General features: G+C 37.4%; 1 protein-coding gene across 3 annotated transcripts in view; it reads left to right on the top strand.

Annotated features, from left to right (window-relative positions):
• Positions 1–19,659, top strand: part of Atp6v0a1 (ATPase H+ transporting V0 subunit a1) — a 57,683-nt gene that overhangs the window by 9,641 nt on the left and 28,383 nt on the right. Inside the window, exons 3-10 of one of the 3 annotated variants that reach the window (XM_076871194.1) lie at positions 2,981–3,059; positions 5,014–5,111; positions 5,771–5,899; positions 12,031–12,113; positions 12,461–12,587; positions 15,069–15,151; positions 16,499–16,592; positions 19,311–19,523. In XM_076871194.1, coding sequence (XP_076727309.1) covers positions 2,981–3,059; positions 5,014–5,111; positions 5,771–5,899; positions 12,031–12,113; positions 12,461–12,587; positions 15,069–15,151; positions 16,499–16,592; positions 19,311–19,523 — 906 coding nt within the window. Of the gene's footprint in view, positions 1–2,980; positions 3,060–5,013; positions 5,112–5,770; positions 5,900–12,009; positions 12,114–12,460; positions 12,588–15,068; positions 15,152–16,498; positions 16,593–19,310; positions 19,524–19,659 lie in introns of all 3 variants that reach the window. The other 2 variants (XM_076871193.1, XM_076871195.1) reach the window with 2 other exon arrangements.

Here is a 19,659-nt window from a genome sequence, read left to right as displayed (position 1 = left end):
CCTGAGTTGTTGGGCTTACAGATGCACTGACTTTGGCTCTGGACATTCAGAGATTTTTTTTTTTTTTTTTAATACCAGGAATTTAATCCAGGGGTGCTTTTTCACTGAGTCTCATCCCTAGTCCTTTTTTTTTTTTTTTTTTTTTTGAGAAAGTTACTTGCTAAATTGCTTAGGCCCTTTCTCAGTTGTGAGACTGGCCTCGAACTTGTGATCCTCCTGCCTTAGTCTCCCAAGTCACTGGGATTTACAGGAGTGTGCCACCATGCCTGGCTCTACATTTTTTTGATAGCCACAGTCCAATGATCACATTAAAGAAATTTAATGTTAATGCAGTTTCCTAATGTGCAGTCATTCTGATTGCCCCAGTTGTTCCAAATAATGCCCTGTGAAGCTAGGTTCAAGGTGCTTGTTGTGATTTTTGTTTTTAGACCTGTGTTGGTGGAATGAGGAAGGAGTGAGAAACAAAGGGTGGAATTATCAATAAAGAACCACTTACAGGGACACAGCCACATCAATGTTTATAACAGCACAGTTCACACTAGCTAAACTGTGGAGCCAACCTAGATGCCCTTCAGTGGATGAATGGATAAAAAAAAAAAAATGTGGCATATATACACAATGGAATATTATTCAGCAATAAAAGAGAATAAAATCATGGCATTTGCAGGTAAACGGATGGTGTTCGAGAAGATAATGCCAAGTGAAGTTAGCCAATTCCCCCAAAACAAATGCCAATGTTTTCTCTGATATAAGGAGGCTGACTCATAGTTGGGTAGGGAGGGGGCTAATGGGAGGAATAGATGAATTCTAGATAAGGAAGAGGGGAGGGAGGGAAAGGGAGGAGGCAGGGGATTAGCAAGGGTGGTGGAATGTGATGGACATCATTACCAAAAGTACACACAAATTGGGTGTCAACCTACTTTATATACAGAGATATGAAAAATTGTGGTATATATGTGTAATAAGAATTGTAATGCAAAAATCTCCTACAAAGTACATGTATAGGACATGAATTGGCGTGAATGTACTTTATATAAAAGATATGAAAATTTGTGCTCTATATGTGTAATAAGAATTGTAATGCATTCCACTATTGAGTACTTAAAAAAAATAAAATCAATTAAAAAAAGAACCACTGAAAGGACTGGTGAGGAATAGCCAAGAAGAAATCCAGTCTACTTCTCACATTCTACACAAGTGTAGCTTGGGGTTTGGTCTTTTACAGCATTAATATTTTTGAGGAGTCCAGTCTATTTATTTTAGAGAGAGTGAGAGAATTTTAATATTTATTTTTTAGTTATCGGCGGACACAACATCTTTGTATGTGGTGCTGAGGATCGAACCCGGGCTGCACGCCAGTCCATTTATTTCAGAGACAGCCCCTCAGTTTGGAGTTGTCTAAGTGTTTCCACAGAATTTGTTTTAAAAGTTAAACATTTTGGGGCAAGAACACTACATACACGAGTGCCCTTTTTAATATGTTAAAAGGCACACAATGTCCTTCTGTTTAGTGAAGATAAATTTGATCACTTGATTAAGGTATTGTTTGCTAGATTTCTTCATTGTAAAGCTTTCTTATTCCCTTTGTGATTAAGAAATAAAATGAGGTGATACTTTGAGACTGAATATACTATTCTCCAAAACCTTTTTAATCTTTAAATAGTTTTTGTATCCCTTGACCAAACCTGTCTTATATTAGTGATTATGTTGGTACTTACAAAAATGACTTTCTAATTCTATTATTTCCTGTTCTTTTTTTCTTTTTGCAGTACACTTTTCTATATTTTTTGCAAAATTTATTTAAAATGTATTTGTTTATGTAGTGATCTATTTGGACTTTATTATTTTTTTGTATTGAGTGAAGTAGGGATCTGATTTATTATTTTCCCATGTAAAAAACCAGTTATCTCAGAACTTTTTGAATAGTGTGTTATTTTATTACTTGTGATTGCTTCTCTAAAATATTAAATTTCATACATATTTGCATCTGTTTTGGGTTTTCCTCTGGTTGGCTTGTTTTGTTTATTTCTATGCTTATAAAGCAATAATTTCATTGCCATAGCTTAATACTAAGGTTTGATATTGTATAGGATACAAGTTTTCCTACCTTATCATAATTTTCTTGGCTATTCTGGCCCCTGTGCTCTTCCATAACAATTTTATTTATTTTTGGTACTGAGGATTGAAATTAGGTGTGCTTAACCACTGAGCCACATCACCAGTCCTTTTAATTTTTAATTTTGGGACAGGGTCTTTCTAAGTTGCTTAAGGCCTTGCCAAATTGCTGAGGCTAGCCTTGAATTTGCAGTCCTCCTGTCTCAGCCTCCCAAGCCACTGGGATTACAGGTGTGTGCCACTACACCTGGCTTCTGAGATTTTTGTTCATAAGAAAGTAGGGCAAAATGCCATGTATCTGCCATTCCTATCTTATTCCCGAATTTAAGGGGATTATCTATCTACCTACATCTATCTATCTAAGTATGTATATATACATGCGTATATATGTGTATATGTGCATATATATATATAGATATAGATATATATATAGATATATATATAGACATATATATAGACACACACACGTATAATTTTTTTTTTCCCCCTGGGGATTGAACTCAGGGGAACTTGTTCAACATCCCTAGCCCTCTTTATTTTTTATTTTGAGACAGGGTCTCACTAAGTTGCTGAGGCTGACTTCAAACCTGTGATCCTCCTGCTTTCAGCCTCTGGAGTTATTGGGATTATAGACGTGTGTCACTGTGCCTGGCTCCTTTGCCCATTTTACCTCCATTTCAACTTTAGCTGGTGTGACTGATCACAAGGCAGTTTTTTTTTTTTTTGTGAATATGGATAGTTTTGATTAGTGTTGTGTTATACAGTGACACAAAGTTAAGTTCTCAATTTGTAGTATGTTGTTACTTGTGAACAGAGGAAATAGATGCAGTATTTGAATGTTTGGTATTTTGTTCTTATTTCTCAGTTAAATCCAGATGTGAATGTTTTCCAGCGGAAATTTGTGAATGAAGTTAGAAGATGTGAAGAAATGGATCGAAAACTTCGTATGTGCCTATTGGTCTTGTATGATGTTCTTCTAATAAATCATTTATCTTAAATTAGAGATATTAGTCCTCTGAATAAAAGAATGAAAATACTATAGGAGAAAAATAAGAGAAAAAAAATTTGTGATCATGTTTTAAGATGAATATCTTTTATACATACAGATTATGTGGAGTTTGGGCTAGGTAGTGCTTACTAGAAACCTGTTCTAATGACAGGCTGCAAGCCAAAAACACTGGGATTATTGTGGGATTTTTTTTTTTTAACATTTCTTTAGTTGTAAATTGAACTTTTTTTTAAATTTTATTTTCATTTATTTATTTATTTATTTTATGTGGTGCTAGGATCGAACTCAGTGCCTCATACTTGCAAGACAAGTGCTCTACCACTGAGCTACAACTCCAGCCCTTTTATTTAATTTATTTATTTATATGTGGGGCTGAAGATTGAACCCAGGGCCTCACACATGCCAGGCAAGTGCTCTACCACTGAGCCATAACTCCAGCCCCTATTGTGGGATTTTAATAACGTAACTATATTACAGAATTCTGAGCGGTAAGACTCAGCATCATCAATTTTAAGTATCAGAAGAGCTACCTTTTAAAGTGAACTATTTATGAGAAAGGAAACTAACATTAAGTTCCTGTTGAGGGCTAGGGTACTAATGAATGAATGAATGAATACTTTGTTTCATTCATTTTGCACTACATTCCTTCAATATAGGTGTTACCTCATTTAATAATTGAGGAGACTAAAGATCAGAGTTGTTTAGTGACTTGCCCAAGAACATAAGTAGTTGTGATGGAATCAGTATTTTAAACCAGGTTGTTACCCAGGTTCTTGCCATTTTACCAAGTTAGATTACAGTTAGCTGATAGGGGAAATTTGGTCCCCACTTTAAAAAAAAAAAAAAAAAAAAAGTCGGTAATTATTCCCTGAAATATTCTTTTCTCTTACGACGTTTTTTGTTTTTTTTTTTAAAGAGAGGGGAGAGAGAGAGAGAGAATTTTTTTTTTTTTAATATTTATTTATTTTAGTTCTCGGCGGACACAACATCTTTGTTTGTATGTGGTGCTGAGGATCGAACCCGGGCCGCACGCATGCCAGGCGAGCGCGCTACCGCTTGAGCCACATCCCCAGCCCCCTCTTATGGTGTTTTTTTGTTTTGTTTTTAAATATTTATTTTTTAGTTGTAGTTGGACACATATCTTTATATTATTTTTATATGGTGCCAAGGATCAAATCCAGGGCCTCACACATGCTAGGCAAGTGCTCTACAACTCAGCCAGAACCCCAGCCCTCTTTTGGTGTTTTAAGTCTTTTATTTTTATGCTTAAAACTGGCCTGATTATTTTAAACAAATCACACACACACACACACACACACACACACATTTATTTATTGATTTATTTTAGTTGTAGCTGGACACAATACCTTCATTTTTATTATTTATTTTTATGTGGTGCTGAGGATTGAACCCAGTGCCTCACATGTGCCAGGCAAGTGCTCCACCTTTGAACTACAGCCCCAGCCCTTTAAAAAACCCTTTTGATCTAGAGTTATTTCACTGTAGTGTGTTATCAAATACTTAGTTGTACTCTTCTTCTGGAGCTCTTCTTGGCCTATTATAGTATCTGAAACAGAACCACCATACTTGGAGATACAGTTGCATAGTGTGGAGAATCAAAGTTGGTTAATTCCAGTTTTTAAGATTCAAAGGGGGAAAGAAAGCAGTTGTGAACTAACCATCCTTTTTGGGGTGGTGTTGGAGAATGTGAAGTACAAGAGAGGGGTATGGAGAAAAAAGGTGCTTCTTTATATAAAGGTTCCTTCTTCTTAGAATGAAATTCTTTGTAATCAAGTTTTGGCCCTCCCACCCCCAGTAGTGGCAATTCCAGGCATGTAGCTGGACATGAATTTTTTTTTTTTTTTTTTTTTTTTACTCTATCATTTTAGGATTTGTTGAGAAAGAGATAAGAAAAGCTAACATCCCAATTATGGACACTGGTGAAAATCCAGAAGTGCCCTTTCCCCGGGACATGATTGACTTAGAGGTAAACAATTCTAAGAAAGCCAGATAAGTTTCTTTCTACTTAAATGCCAAAATTAATTTCCTGAGTTGGTAATTCTTGCTAACCTTGTTGTATTGTCTATGGATTTTAAGTTTCCTGAAGATGGGATTGAAGTGAATTTTCTTTTTTATGGTATCAAATAGTTTTTCAGACAGCATCATATGCTACTAATGAAATGTTCATTGGTTTCTTGAACACTTATTGGATTAATGTCAACTTGTCTTGTTGCTTATTAACCTCAGACTAAATGAATTGCCACTGGGTTTTTTTTTTGTAATATATTATCCATCTCAATTAACCAAGAAATTTACTGAGTGTACCATAGACTATATAGATAAAGAAAGACTTGTAAGCAAAAATTTGCAAAAAGAAAATGTAAATCAGCATTTGCTTGGTAGGTATAATACATCTTTTAAAAAAATATTTACTTTTTAGTTGTAACTGGACACAATACCTTTATCTTATTTATTTTTATTTAGTGCTGAGGATCAAACCCAGGGCCTTGCACATGGCTAGGCGAGCACTCTACCACTGAGCCACAATCCCAGTCCAGTATAATGTATCTTTGACCTATTGGTGTGACAGTAGTTCTTTGAGATAAATTCATTTAATGTCTTAATAGTTTTCTTTTTTCCCTCTAGGCCAATTTTGAGAAGATTGAAAATGAACTAAAGGAAATCAACACAAACCAGGAAGCTCTGAAGAGAAACTTCCTGGAACTGACTGAATTAAAATTTATACTTCGCAAAACTCAGCAGTTTTTTGATGAGGTCAGACTATTGTTTCTTTTAGTATTTGAGAAGCTGATATTATATACCTGCACAAGTGGGCCATATTTTTATTCCAATAATTATTTTAATTTGCTAGTTTGGAAGCAATATCATTTTTGCATCCTGTTTTAGTTGGAGAAATGTCAGATTATGTTCCATTTTTCATGCAGTACACAGCCAACCATGGTTTTGTATATTTTCATATTTTTGCAATTTTTCATCTTCAAGATGGGGAAAGGAACTCTAAAATCATGTATACACATAATTGAAATTTGGCATTATATTTATATATCATAAGGTAAGTATATGCTTAAGATTTAACTTGAAGAAATAAATATTTGGTTACAGACAAAATGATAACAAAAGTTTAATCTCTAAATCTTTTGTCAGCAAAAAAAAAAATTTTTTTTTTTTAAATTTCTCTGTTCATTTATCAACTGGCACAGGTTTTTAGTGCTTTAGGTAACATGTCACACTGACTTTTCAAATTTTTCACGTGATATATGAAAATATTGGTAGGATGCTTGTTTGGATTTTCATATAAATGCAATTTCATTATATTATGAGGAAAAAAAAATAAGTTCCTGGGTTAAATATGTAGATGACAGGTCTGGGGTTGTAGCTCAGCAATAGAGCACCTGCTTAGCATGTTTGAGGCACTGGGTTCGATCCTCCACACCACATAAAAATAAGTAAATAAAGGTATTGTGTCCATCTACAACTAAAAAAAAAATTAAAAAAAATATGTAAATGACTAAATTGCCAGATGACAGCTTGACAAGGGGACTCCCATGAAAGGAGTTGAAGTCAGGCTTATAGAAAGTTTCCTTCTCTCAATTAAACCTAGGGAGGAGTCTTAGTTGCTTTCAACCTGAATGTTTTTTTTTTGATAGACTAAAATATTGGTAACTCTCTTTTTGACAAGTGTCTTTGCCATAAGATTATTAGATGTTGATGGACCTTTATTTTATTCATTTATTTATATGCAGTGCTGAGAATTGAACCCAGGGCCTCACACATGCTAGGCAAATGCTCTTACCACTGAGCCACAACTCCAGCCCCTCAGCTTTACTTTAAATTTTTTTTTTTGCAGGGGATTGAACACAGGAGTTTTGTAATACCAAGTTACATCCTCAACCATTTTTATTTTTAATATTCAGATAAGGTCTCTTAAATTGCCAAGGCTGGCCTCAAATTGGATCCTCATGCCCCAGACTCTTGAGTAGCTGGGATTATAGGTGTGCACCAAAGTGCTCAGCTTTATTTTTAATTTCTGTCTTTTGAGAAGGGACAATTCTCTGTAGTTCTCTAGATTGAAGCAATGGTTCTCTAACCAGCAGTAATAGCCTTACCTGGGATTTTGTCAGAAATTCACTGTAATCCCAGCAACGCAGGTGGCTGAGGCAGGACAATTGCAGATTCAAGACCAACCTCAGTAATTTAGCAAGGCTGTGTCTCAAAAAATAAAATGGGCTGGGAAGATGTAGCTCATGGTAAAGTGCTTCTGGTTAAATCCCAGTACAAAAGAAAGAAAGAAAATAAAAACATAAATGATTAGTCAAACCCAGACCTGTAGAGTTAGAAACCTCGGGGTGGGGCCTAGCCATCCTTTTTAATAAGGTGATTCTGAAGCCTACTAGTTTGAAAAACATTAGTCTAGAGCAAATATGCCAAGGATGTGATACATTCCTCAGTAACCAAGGATTTGACTCAGAAGCTATTCTAATTGAAAAGATCTGTGGAGGCAAAGAATGGTGGAAAAGCTCATGTGAATTTAATTGCCTGGTCCTTCAAGAATCAGAATCTGGCTATATATCAATAGAGGTTTTGTGAGAATTTTCAGTCTGCTCACCATGTTGAAAATTTTGAGACTCGTGTAATGTCTTCCCCTAGTCCCCAATATCATTGCATTAGAGGGTGTGGGACTGTGTGATTTATTCTTTTCAAGTGTTTAAGATCTTTTGCAACAGGCATGTGTATTAATGAACAAATTATGTGGAATTCCAGTATGCTCACCACCTAAACGTTTATATTCTTATTCATTAAATCTCTGAGCCTATAATGAGCACTTAATTAATCTTTGTGAAGTATAATTAGTCATTTTATGAAACATCCCTGAGCTAGTGCTCACTATGCTCACAGATGGGTGCTTTTCTAAACATGTCCTAGTGGCTGTCCACAAATCCAGTGTATATCTGGCCTCGTGGTCAAACCTCAACTACTTTTAGCATCATTTTGAGCTTATTTCTTTTACCTTCAGGTTATTTACCCCTTCTTGTAGGACTTTTGGGATATTGTTGTGATGTATGAAAATATCTTTCATGACCTCCAGAGTTTAAGGATTGAAGGAAGCTTCTTATTCTGGTTATTTTTTTTTTTTTTTTTTTTTTTTTTAGTTTTTAAATTTTTTGTGGTGCTGAGGATTGAACCCAGGGGCTTGTGCATGTGAGGCAAGCACTCTACCAACTGAGCTATATCCCCAGCTCATTCTGGTTCATTTTGAGAGAAATTCTGAATAAAAACTCACAACTGGACAAATGAGCTCCCTTAAGGGAAGTAGTTATTTAAACTATTAATTTTTTTTCACTACTGGGAATTGAACCCAGGGCCTCACACATTCTAGACAAGCACTGTAGCACTGAGTTACATCCCCAGCCTTTTTTCTTTTTTTTTTAAATTTAACTTAATTATTTATTTTTGGGGGCCAGGAATTGAACCCAAGGGTGCTTAACCACTGAGTCACATCCTCAGCCCTTTTTATTTTTTAATTTTGAGACAGGGTCTCACAAAGTTGCTGAGGCTGGCTTGAACTTGTGATCCTCCTGCCCTAGCCTTTGGAATAGCTGAGATTACAAATGTGTGTCATACCTGGCTAAATGACTCATTTTTTTAAAAAATAAAAATAAACCAAGAGAACCACTAGGAAAGATGACACACAATTTAAAAATTCTAAGTTAGGGGTTTAGGAATTTATTTTGTGCTTACTAAATCTGAACGTTAAATGCCCATCCTGAGAAAGCTGATTTATTGACCCTCATGACCTTCTTGACCTTTCCTTTCCATGGTGAGTTTCTCTTTCCTGTATATACAAAATTCTTTCCCTCCCATCTCTGAAAGTACTTTGAGCCCAAGGCCTTGGCCATGAGAGCTTCTCCCCCACCTTTGCCATCGGTTCCCCTTTCATTCCGAGCACCCTCGAAGCAATGCAGGAAGGCTTTTGGCAAAAATCTGCCTTTTCTCTCCCAGTGCACCATCAGCACCTTGCCCATTCTTGCTACTATTTTGCAGTCAGATCCCTTTCCATAGACTTTGCCCTGCTGCTGCCAGGCCTCACATGGTGTTATATCTGTGCATGCAAGTGCACATTAAATAATGCAAAAGGTGAGCAAACTTGGGATCCTCAAATATTGAAAACTGAGATTTCATGAGATTTTCTTCCGTGCCTGAAATTGCAGTGTTTGCAAATGGCCTAAAACACTACTAATTATATACTCTTCTTTTTAATAATTTGGTGAATGTGGAATTAATAATTTACCATATTGAGTTAGGAGAAAATGGCTAAATCAGAGTGATTCTTTTCATATTTAGACATATGGGTTATAATTGGCAAGGTGTTTAGAGAGGAAAAGTAAATATATATTGAATAGTCTTATTATTTAAGTTGATTACAAATTCAACTTAGCCATTTCTTATCCAGAGCATTTAAAATGACTTGTTAATGATTATCCTTTTCTCAGTCTTCTTGCTTATGAAGAGCTGTAAGAGCTGGAGAGATTTCTCTGCATCTTTTACCATAAGCACCATAACATATGAGAACGTAAAGAAGACTGGAAAAGTAATGGTTAATGGCATGCAGATCCCCGTCTTCCTTTCCTTCTGAGTTTTCCATCCATCTGCTTTCTTTATTTTCCTTAACCATCTGCCATCTCCTTTGGGGCTTGGGTGAATACCTTAAGTGATGAAATGTAATTTCTTTCTTAATGTAGATGGAAGGTAAAAGCGTTTGCTCTTAGTAATTGATGTAGCTTGCTTGGATGTGCTGCTTATGCATAAATGCTATAGAAACAGAACTAAAGTTTGTTCTGCTACTTGTTTTAAGACATGGTTTTCAGCATTCTAAATGGGGAAAGAGTTACTCAATAGAACATAGCAAATAATTTAGAGAAACATTGGTAATATTATTATTGTCATTAGGTTCTCTATGATTTAAATTTTGGATGCCCTCAGATATAGTCTTTGGAGTAGTCTGGCTGCTAAATGCTATTTGCTGTTCCGTCATTTGTCATCTTTAGGGTACATATGTTTGTACTGTGTCTGATGTTTAGGGTTTACTTAAACCAGGTCCTGTGAACCACACAGGCACATAGGCGGGAGTCTTGTGAGTTGCAGTCTGTTTCACTGTTTTTTGCCAAAGGATAGACCAAGAACAAGTTGAAATGTTGTCATCTGATCCTTTAAAAAAGCTGTAGTCAGCCTATTTGGAATAGAAACAAAAGAATCCCCTCTACTTCCTTGTGATGGAACCAGTTGTTCCTACTATCTCATCGTAGTTTTTAATCTCTGGTGTCTACCATTTTTTTTTTTTTTTTCCTTTTTTGTGGATTAGCCTTGATCCTTACTTCCCAAAACAGTTGCTTTCACTTTTTCAGACTTTTAGTCTTATCTGGTTTATACTTAGTATTCCTCCCTCCTTGTTGTACTTGTGGTCATATGACTTTATCAAATGATAAAGTGGCATATGAATTTTTTGATAATGTTGAAGGAGTAGAGTCAAATTGAAATTTGGAATTAAAATGATAGAGAAAAATTTCCTTTTTGTTTTGCTTTTGAAAGATTGTTCTGGCTACTTCTAGTCCTTTGGTCAAGCAATATGGAAGTTAAAGTTGGGGAGATTAAGCAGTGGAGAAGTTGATTAGACTTTATTTTTGAGGGCAGCTTCTCCTTTCTGATGGGAGTAAAGGGGCTGTCAGGATGAGGTGGATAGAGAGGTAAGGAGATAGAGACCTCCGTGTGGGAAGATCCTTCTCCTCTTTCATTGCATTGTATAAACTGTCATGGTGGAACTCATTTTAAATCTAACCAGTTAAACCAGCCCAGGAGCTCTAGATTAGGTTATTACCTGTTACTTTTTCTGCACTTTACTTTTTTATTTTTTTAATGGTACTGGTGATTGAACCCAGGGTTGCTCTACCACTGAGCTGCATCCCCACCCCTTTTTATTTTTGAAACATGGTCTTGCTGAGTTGCTGAAGCTAGGCTGGAACTTGTGATCCTTCTGCCTCAGCCTCCTGAGTAGTTGGGTTTACAGGTGTGTGCCATCATTTCACTTGATTCTTGAGCTATGTTCTCCAAGAATCCTTCCACTGTAAAGCCTATATGAACCTTAAAAATATTGCTGGATTCCTAGTCAGAAAACAGGACCTTGAAATATGCAATGAAGGCACAGGCCTGCCCGGGTTTAAGTCCCATGCTTTGGGACATTCCATATGTGGCTGTGCTGAAAGTTTTCATATTCTGAATTTCTAAGAGTCTGGAAAGCTTAGATGTCTTGGAGATGCTCCTTCTTTCTTTCTCCAGATCGCACCATATTCAAGACAGTGACAGTACCTTGTTTCTCACTTGGAAAGAGACTCTTCACCTTCCACTTTGTCACATGGGGCAAGTTCTAATTTGTAGCTGCCTAGAAATTAAATATTTAGTAGTGTGTGCCACACTTTTGTTCCAAAAGGAGAGAGATCTCAGCTTTTTGTCTACATGTAAAACTATTTCCTGGCACTTTCATGGTTCATTCAGGGAAACATCAGAGAGAAAATGGTTTCCACCAAGTAACAGATTTATACATGTCACCATCACTTAATGTTTTTCTTTTATTCCTTATTTCTGAAACCATTTGCCCGGATGCTTTCCTGGGGCAATTATGCTTTCTTTACCTCATGTTTATTTTCTTCCCTTGTTCTCTCTCTCTCTCTCTCTCTCTTTTTTTTTTTTTTTGGGTGTGTCTTATCTTTGGTGTCCCTTCTCCCATCTTTATTTTCTAAAAGTCTCCTGGTTCCTCTTCCCTGCATGCCACTAACTATTTTCATTAGATATTAATTGATTTGTGAATTCAGGCTGAATTGCATCATCAGCAGATGGCGGATCCAGACCTGTTGGAAGAGTCTTCGTCCCTGTTGGAGCCAAGTGAGATGGGAAGAGGCACGCCTTTAAGACTTGGGTAAGTACCACTTCAGCCTTACCCTCTCAGTGAGATCATGTTCATCTTTGCTGTTCAAAAGAGCAGTGAGGCTGGGGATTCATTTGCTACAAGGGTGTGTTCTCTCCTGATCCTGTTCAGAGGTGTTTCTGAGTGTTTTTGGATTCAGTTCCTGAGTTGTCTGTCAAACCTCTTCTGGTGCTGGAAGTAGTCAGGAATAAGACTCTGGCAGCCCATTTGACATGACAAAAGATAGTCTCCCGTGTTTAACCTTTGCCTTTCTCCCACTTTCCTTCTTTGTCTTAAAACCTTCCATCCCTTGACATGAAACAGAATTCCTAATCTGTTTTTTTTTTTTCTGCCCACAGATTTGTGGCTGGTGTGATTAACCGGGAGCGTATCCCTACTTTTGAACGCATGCTTTGGCGAGTATGCCGAGGGAATGTGTTCCTGAGACAGGCTGAAATCGAGAACCCCCTGGAGGATCCTGTGACTGTAAGACAAGGAAATTGCATCCTGTGGAATAGGTCTTGTAAAGGGCACCCAGAGCCGTAGTATAATATGGTGTCTGTCATCTGAATCCCACCTTTCCACAGAGCATCCCTTATGTTTACCCCTGCTTTGATTTGAGAACTTGAAGGACTGCTCCTTTCCTCTGATGGAAACTCTCAACATATGTGTATCTGATATACACATGACATACACATTATTTTCAACCTTTACCCACATAGGTATTATTTTGATTGGAAATATGCTTTTTTCCAATCACTTTAAACTTTAGTTTTACATATTTCCTGTTACTGGTCTGGGACTGAAAGAAAGTTTGCCTTATATTAAAATTAAAGCAAGTCATCTGGTTACAAATTTGGTCATATTTATGCATAAATATGATCTTTGTAAATCTTATGAAATTTTACTTGGTACAATTTTATTATTGTTTGTTAGGAAAATCAGAAACTTAGTTCAAAAATATTTATTATAGCTGAGCGCGCATGTCTGTAATCCCAGTGACTCGGGAGGCCGAGGCAGGAGGATTGCAAGTTCAAAGCCAGCCTCTGCAATGTCGAGGCAATAAACAACTCAGTGAGACACTGCCTCTAAATAAAATTCAAAAAAGAACTGGGGATGTGGCCCAGTGGTTGAGTGCCCCTGAGTTCAATCCCCAGTACTTAAAAATATATATATACATATATATGTATATATCTGTGTGTGTGTATATATCCGTGTGTGTGTGTACACACACACACTTACATTATATATATATAATGGCCTGGCATGGTGGCACACACCTGTAATCCCAGCAGCTAGGGAGGCTGAGGCAGGAGGATTGCAAGTTCAAATCCAATCAGCAACTTAGTGAGGTTCTAAGCAATTTAGGGAGACCTGTCTCTAAAAAAAAAAAATTAAAAAAAAAATTACACATACACACACACACACACACACACATATATGTGTGTGTAAATATCTATATAGTATAAGGTAGGATGATTTTCCCCATCTAGAGCTTTGGAAAGTAGGAATAGCCTAACATCTTGGCATTTTGACATACGGGACAGAGTTTATAACCTAAATCTATATGAGCACATGGGTCCTGATTTCAGGGATTACAAGCAAAGGCTAAATTTATTGCAAAAATTTTATTTTATTCAGAAGTCTAGAGTTGTTTTTTCTGTTCTAGATTATATTAGGAATTTCTTTAATTAGTATTCTTTATTCTAAGAAGAGAGACTGAATTGTGAGTCTTCTCAGATTGGGTTGATGGTACAGCTATATTGTGACTTTTATCCTCCATACTAAGTAGGAATGTGGTGATATTTAAAATGATTCACTTTACCTTGGTGTAAGGTTTGAGTCTTACTAAAGACTCTTGTGGAAACATTATAGTCTGCAGTCACAACTGATATGGAGCTGTTCTCTGCAGTATCTAGTCAAGTTTCCTCTTGGCAATAGAAATATTATATTATCAAGAAATTCAGGAAAGGGGAGGGCTAATATGTATAAGAATTGACCCTAGTGTAGCCTGGAGAATAAGACTTTTTTTCTTCTACAGTGCTAGGAATTGAACCCAAGGCCTCACACATGCTAGGGAAGTGTACCACTGAGCTATATCCCCAACCCTGAATTTAAGGGTTGAGCCTAACTTTCTTTGGTTTTTCTTTTATCCTTCTAAAGTTTTGTTATTGTAAAAGCAGTACATACTCTGAGTATGAGAAACTAGAGCCAACTAGACAGTTCTGTATAATTTATTTTTTCTAATCTTTCCTTCTAGTCCTTGCATCATATTCTAGGTGTAAACTTGGTATTTGGAATTGATTGCTTATCTCCCTTTCCCACTAGGTATAAATTAACATGAATCAATCATGAGATTCTTCATCAACATTCTCCCTGGTGACTCAGTTCCTTATAGTTATTCAGCTCTCTTTCCTAGCCCCAGAACAGATAAGCCCCCAAACACCTCTGGCTTCCTTCTCTTTCCTTCCCTCTATACTTTTGTCATTCAGGCCATATAAGATTTAAAGTTGCATTGGAAAATAAACTAAGTTGTACTAAGAGAAATATCACCTTAGCTTTTCTATCAAGTTTCTGGTTATGTTTAAAAACAAATAGAGGGCTGGAGATGTGGCTCAAGTGGTAGCGCGCTCGCCTGGCATGCGTGCGGCCCGGGTTCGATCCTCAGCACCACATACAAACAAAGATATTATGTCTGCCAAGAACTAAAAAATAAATATTAAAAATTTCTCTCTCTTTAAAAAAAAAAAAACAAATAGAGAAGATTTTTGTGAATTAAGAGATTATAAGACAGCTATTCTCTTAATGAAGCTTAAGAAATGGAGTGAGGGTATTGGTTAAAATACAGGCTGACCACATCCTTAAAGGATTCCTATTGTTCCTTTATCATACAGAAAGTTACTTGTTTAAAATATTTGCATCTAGATTTAGAGGTCTGAACTCTTGGTTTTTGCTTCTGGAGCCTAGGGTGACTACGTGCACAAGTCTGTGTTTATCATTTTCTTCCAAGGCGATCAGCTGAAAAACAGAGTCAAGAAAATCTGTGAAGGGTAAGAAATACTTGCCTCCACCCAAAATGGCACAGCTGTGTGACTTAACTCCTGCGTCTTAATATTCAAAGTAGTGAAGTGCGGATTGTATTTTAAACCATTAGGAGTAGTCCAAACTGGGAGAGGTGGTTCATGCCTGTTATCCTACCTGCTCAGGAAGCTGAGGTGGGAGGATCACAAATTTGAGGCCAGCCTTAGTAGTTTAGTGATACTTGTCTCAAAATAAAAAGAGCTAATCAGTTATGGGCTGGGGATATAGCTCAGTTGGTAGAGAGTTTGCCTTGCATGCACAAGGCCCTGGGTTCAATCCCCAGCACCACACACACACACACAAAAAGAGCTGATAGTTGTATAGCTATGTGCACGACCCTGGATTTAGTCCCTAGAACTGCCAAAAAAAAAAAAAAAAAAGCTTAAATTTATTGAAGTACCACCAAAACCACAATTTCAGCTGGGTACAGTGGTACATGCCTGTGATCCCAGCAGTTTGGGAGGCTGAGGCCACAGGATCACAAGCTGGGGACCAGCCTTAGCAACTTAGCAAAAATCCTGTCTCAAAATAACTAGGGCTGAGGATACAGCTTAGTGATAAAATACTGGGTTCAATCCCCAGTACTTAACAAAACCCCACAATTTCCTTGGGTGTATGACTCAGTGGTAGAATGTAGAGCGCAAGCATAAGGCCTTGGGTTTAATCCCCAGCACCACAAAACAAAAACCAGTTTTCTTTTTTTGGGGGACAGTGGATCTACAGACCTCTATAGTACTACAGACACTTGTGCCCTTAGGTTTTCTAAAATTTTGCCTTATAAGCAGAATTTTTTTCCATTCCATTTTTCTCCAATAATTTACAATATAGTATTTGATTTTTTTTTTTTTTTTTTTTTTTTTAAGTCGCAAGGAAATTTCATAGCTGCAGAGAATGTCAAAATAATTCAAATGTTGCTGGGTATGGTGGTACACACCTGTAATCCCAGCTACATGAGGCTGAGGCAAGAGGATTACGTTTGAGGCCAGACTGGGAAATTTAGCAAGACCCAGTCTCAAAGAAAGGGGGAAGAAAAAGGGCCAGGGATGTGCCAAAATGATAGGGTACCCCTGGGTTCAATCCCCTGTACCTGCCCCATCCTCACCACACACAAAGAGTTCAAATGATATTGTTCTACCTACTGGCCACTTAATAGAAATAATTAGTGTTGGTTAACTCATCAGTCTGCTTTATTAACTCATCAGTCTGCTTTAATCTTGTGTTGAGCCTACTAGTAATTTAGGATTACTTTCTGAGATTATTTAAACTGAATATGTTTACAAATTTGGTGTTTCTAAGGCTGTGTCTGTACATTCCAGATTCCGAGCCTCACTCTATCCCTGTCCTGAGACGCCACAGGAAAGGAAAGAAATGGCTTCTGGAGTCAATACCAGGATTGACGATCTCCAAATGGTACACAGAGGGTCAGAGGGAATTTGTTCATATGAATTAACTTCAGTAGAGGACCATTCTCTCTTTCTTCAAAACTGACAGTTTATTAGATACCTATAGTAGTTCTGGATACCAAAAAAAGAAATGTCTTTGGGTACTAATCCCTTTGGGGGCTGGGAAAAGTCTCTGGAAATGACTGTTAAAAATAGCATTAGTCATCTGCAAACAAGACAGGAATGCTGTACATCTGGAATCCTTGTTACTTATTCAATTCCTTTCTCCCTCATGAGTCTGAGATATTTTTTTGTAATAAAAAGTATGCTTACTTAAGAAAAAAAAAATGCAATGCTCCAGAAGTACACATAAAGCCAGTTTTGCCCTCACTCTCTACTCCCCTGGCAGCTACTCTGAACAGCATGGCTATCCTCTGGTCAACTTTAATCTAATTACACAGTCCATCCATCTAAAGACCCCTAGTGTGCCTCTTGAACCAAGAAGTGATTGAGTTAGATTTTTACCAAATCACAATGTGGGTGGTTTATGGACATCACGGTCACTACAGTGCTCCAAGGGAGCAGTTTATGTATAGTAGTTTATAGAAGGAAAGAGCAAGCCACTGGGGCTTCCCTCTTGAAAGAAGAAATGTGATAATTGCTTCCTTTGACTCATGTCTCATCCCAAAGGCAGTTCCTTTTAGCAATGACAAAATTATCGAAGATACATAATAATTCCCTTTCTGATCTTCCCCTTTAACCCCATTTTATATGACCCACCATCTTGACAGTAACTTAGCATTAATGAGCTCTTTTGAGATAAACTTGTCTGTTCAACTAGAGGAACAGTGTTTTTAGAACTGCTGGTTGATGATAGTCAGTGTTAACATATTCTGGGGCTTTTTTTTTTTTTTAATCTCTTTCAAGGTTTATAGGTAAATTAAGAGCATGTACAGTAGTTATTATAAATTACTAGAATTTTTTTCTTTTTTTTTTGTACCAGGGATTGAACTCAGGGGCACTTGGCCACTGAGCCACATCCCAACCCCATTTTGTATTTTATTTAGAGACAAAATCTCACTGAGGTGCTTAGCACCTTGCTTTTGCTGAGGCTGGCTTTGCTTTGAACTTGCCAATCCTCCTGTCTCAGCCTCCCCAGCTGCTGGGATTACAGGTGTGAGCCACTGTTCCCTTCGCTAAATTACTACAATTTGACTTTTTTTTTTTTTGTTCCATACTGGGGGTTAAATCCAGGGCTTTGAAAAATACCAGACACATTTTCTACAACTTAGCTACATTTCCAGCTCTAAAATTTGATTTTTAAAAAATTTAGTTGTAGCCAGGTATGGTGGCACATTGCTGAAATCCCAATAACTTGGAAGGCTGAGGCAAAAGGATTACAAATTCAAAGCCAGCCTCAGCAACTTAGTGAGACCCTGTCTCTAAATAAAAAATAAAAAGGGATGGGGATGTGGCTCAGTGGGGAAGAGCTCCTATGTTTAATGCCCTGTACCCCTGCCCCCTCAAAAAACATCCAGCTGTAGGAACTGAAACCTTGGAAAGAAATTGAACACCAAGGAGTAGGATGGGGAAAAAAAAGTCAATAGAACATTGGTTGTAAGTTTATTTAGTATCCTTTCAGAAGTTTGAGTAGTATTTGTGAAATAGTCAACAACAAGGAAAGATAGTGACTATCCTAAAGTGACATAAGTTTCCTGAGCATACGTGGTTGTTGTTGTTGTTTTTTTTTTTTTTTTTGAAACCTCTCTGTGGAAGTCACCTTCCTCTGTGCAAGATAGTTTTTCAGGGAATAATTGCTGCTTTGTTCTGAATTAATTTGAAGAACCTTAACATGGTTTGTATGGAGCTATTCCCTCTTCAAAGAAATGTGGAGACTTAACATGGATTCTGATACAGAAGTGTGGAGAGTGGATTGTTTACTCAGTTCCTTCTAGTAGGAGCAGTGGGCTTAGCCTCTCTTCTGCTACTGAAATCTTAAATATTTGAAGGCAATGGAATTTAAAATGTCTCTGCATTTTCCTCTGAGAGAAATCTACTAGTTTCTAAAGGATCAACACAGAAACTATTTTCCTCCCAGAATCCTATCTAAAAGATAAATAAAGCCTCTTGGGCCCCTTGATGGCAGTGGCCCCTCGATGGCAATGGTATATGGCAACCCAAACCCATCTGGGGACTGTGGGTGCTCCTGACGTTACAGTGCCTCCTGGCTAACATTTCCAACATAGGCATGTGGTCAGCACTGCCTCTTTCCCATGTTCCCTGATGCTGTTGCATGTGCAGGGCAGTTTGCAGCTTGCTGTTGTTATATGTCTGGTTTTTAATTTGTAAACTCCTGTACCTGTGCTGCCCACTTTGAGTTCAGGCTCTATGTGGAAAGTCACTGTTCTTTAACATGCAAAAATGAGTCAAGGCCAGAGACATGCGTTTATTATGCCCTGGACTGGTGGTAAGATTAATATTGAGAGAAAAGCTATCCGACATTTCCTCAGGTGTCTCTTCAACTTTATGCTAAGTGAAAATGAATATTAGTAACTACAACTAATATTTTTTATAATTTGATTACCTCTCCCCCTACCCTCCCCCCACCAAAAAAAATTAGCTAGAGGAAGAATAAAATAGTTCCTGGAAACCTGTTTTTGGAGACTGTGCTTCTTTGCCATTCATATCCTGAGATCTAAGGCTGGTGTATGAAGGATCCCTCTTCTGTTCCTGTCTCTGCTAAAAGGTTCTGAATCAAACAGAGGATCACCGCCAGAGGGTTCTGCAGGCAGCTGCTAAGAATATCCGGGTCTGGTTCATCAAAGTGCGGAAGATGAAGGCTATCTATCATACCCTAAACCTGTGCAACATAGATGTGACCCAGAAGTGCCTGATTGCAGAGGTCTGGTGCCCAGTCACTGACCTTGATTCCATTCAGTTTGCACTTAGAAGGGGCACGGTGAGTTCCCAAAGCTAGCATGAAGCTTGCACCCAGGAAGAGAGGGTCCCATCACTAGTAACATTAACTGATTTCATTTTTATGGCATTTTAACTTTCAGAGTTCTTTAACATATTCTTTTTGGATCCTGACAATA

The sequence above is a fragment of the Callospermophilus lateralis genome, chromosome 11, assembly GCF_048772815.1.
Source record: "Callospermophilus lateralis isolate mCalLat2 chromosome 11, mCalLat2.hap1, whole genome shotgun sequence".
In the NCBI taxonomy this organism is placed as follows: domain Eukaryota; kingdom Metazoa; phylum Chordata; class Mammalia; order Rodentia; family Sciuridae; genus Callospermophilus; species Callospermophilus lateralis.
This window is presented reverse-complemented; position numbering and strand designations above follow the sequence as displayed.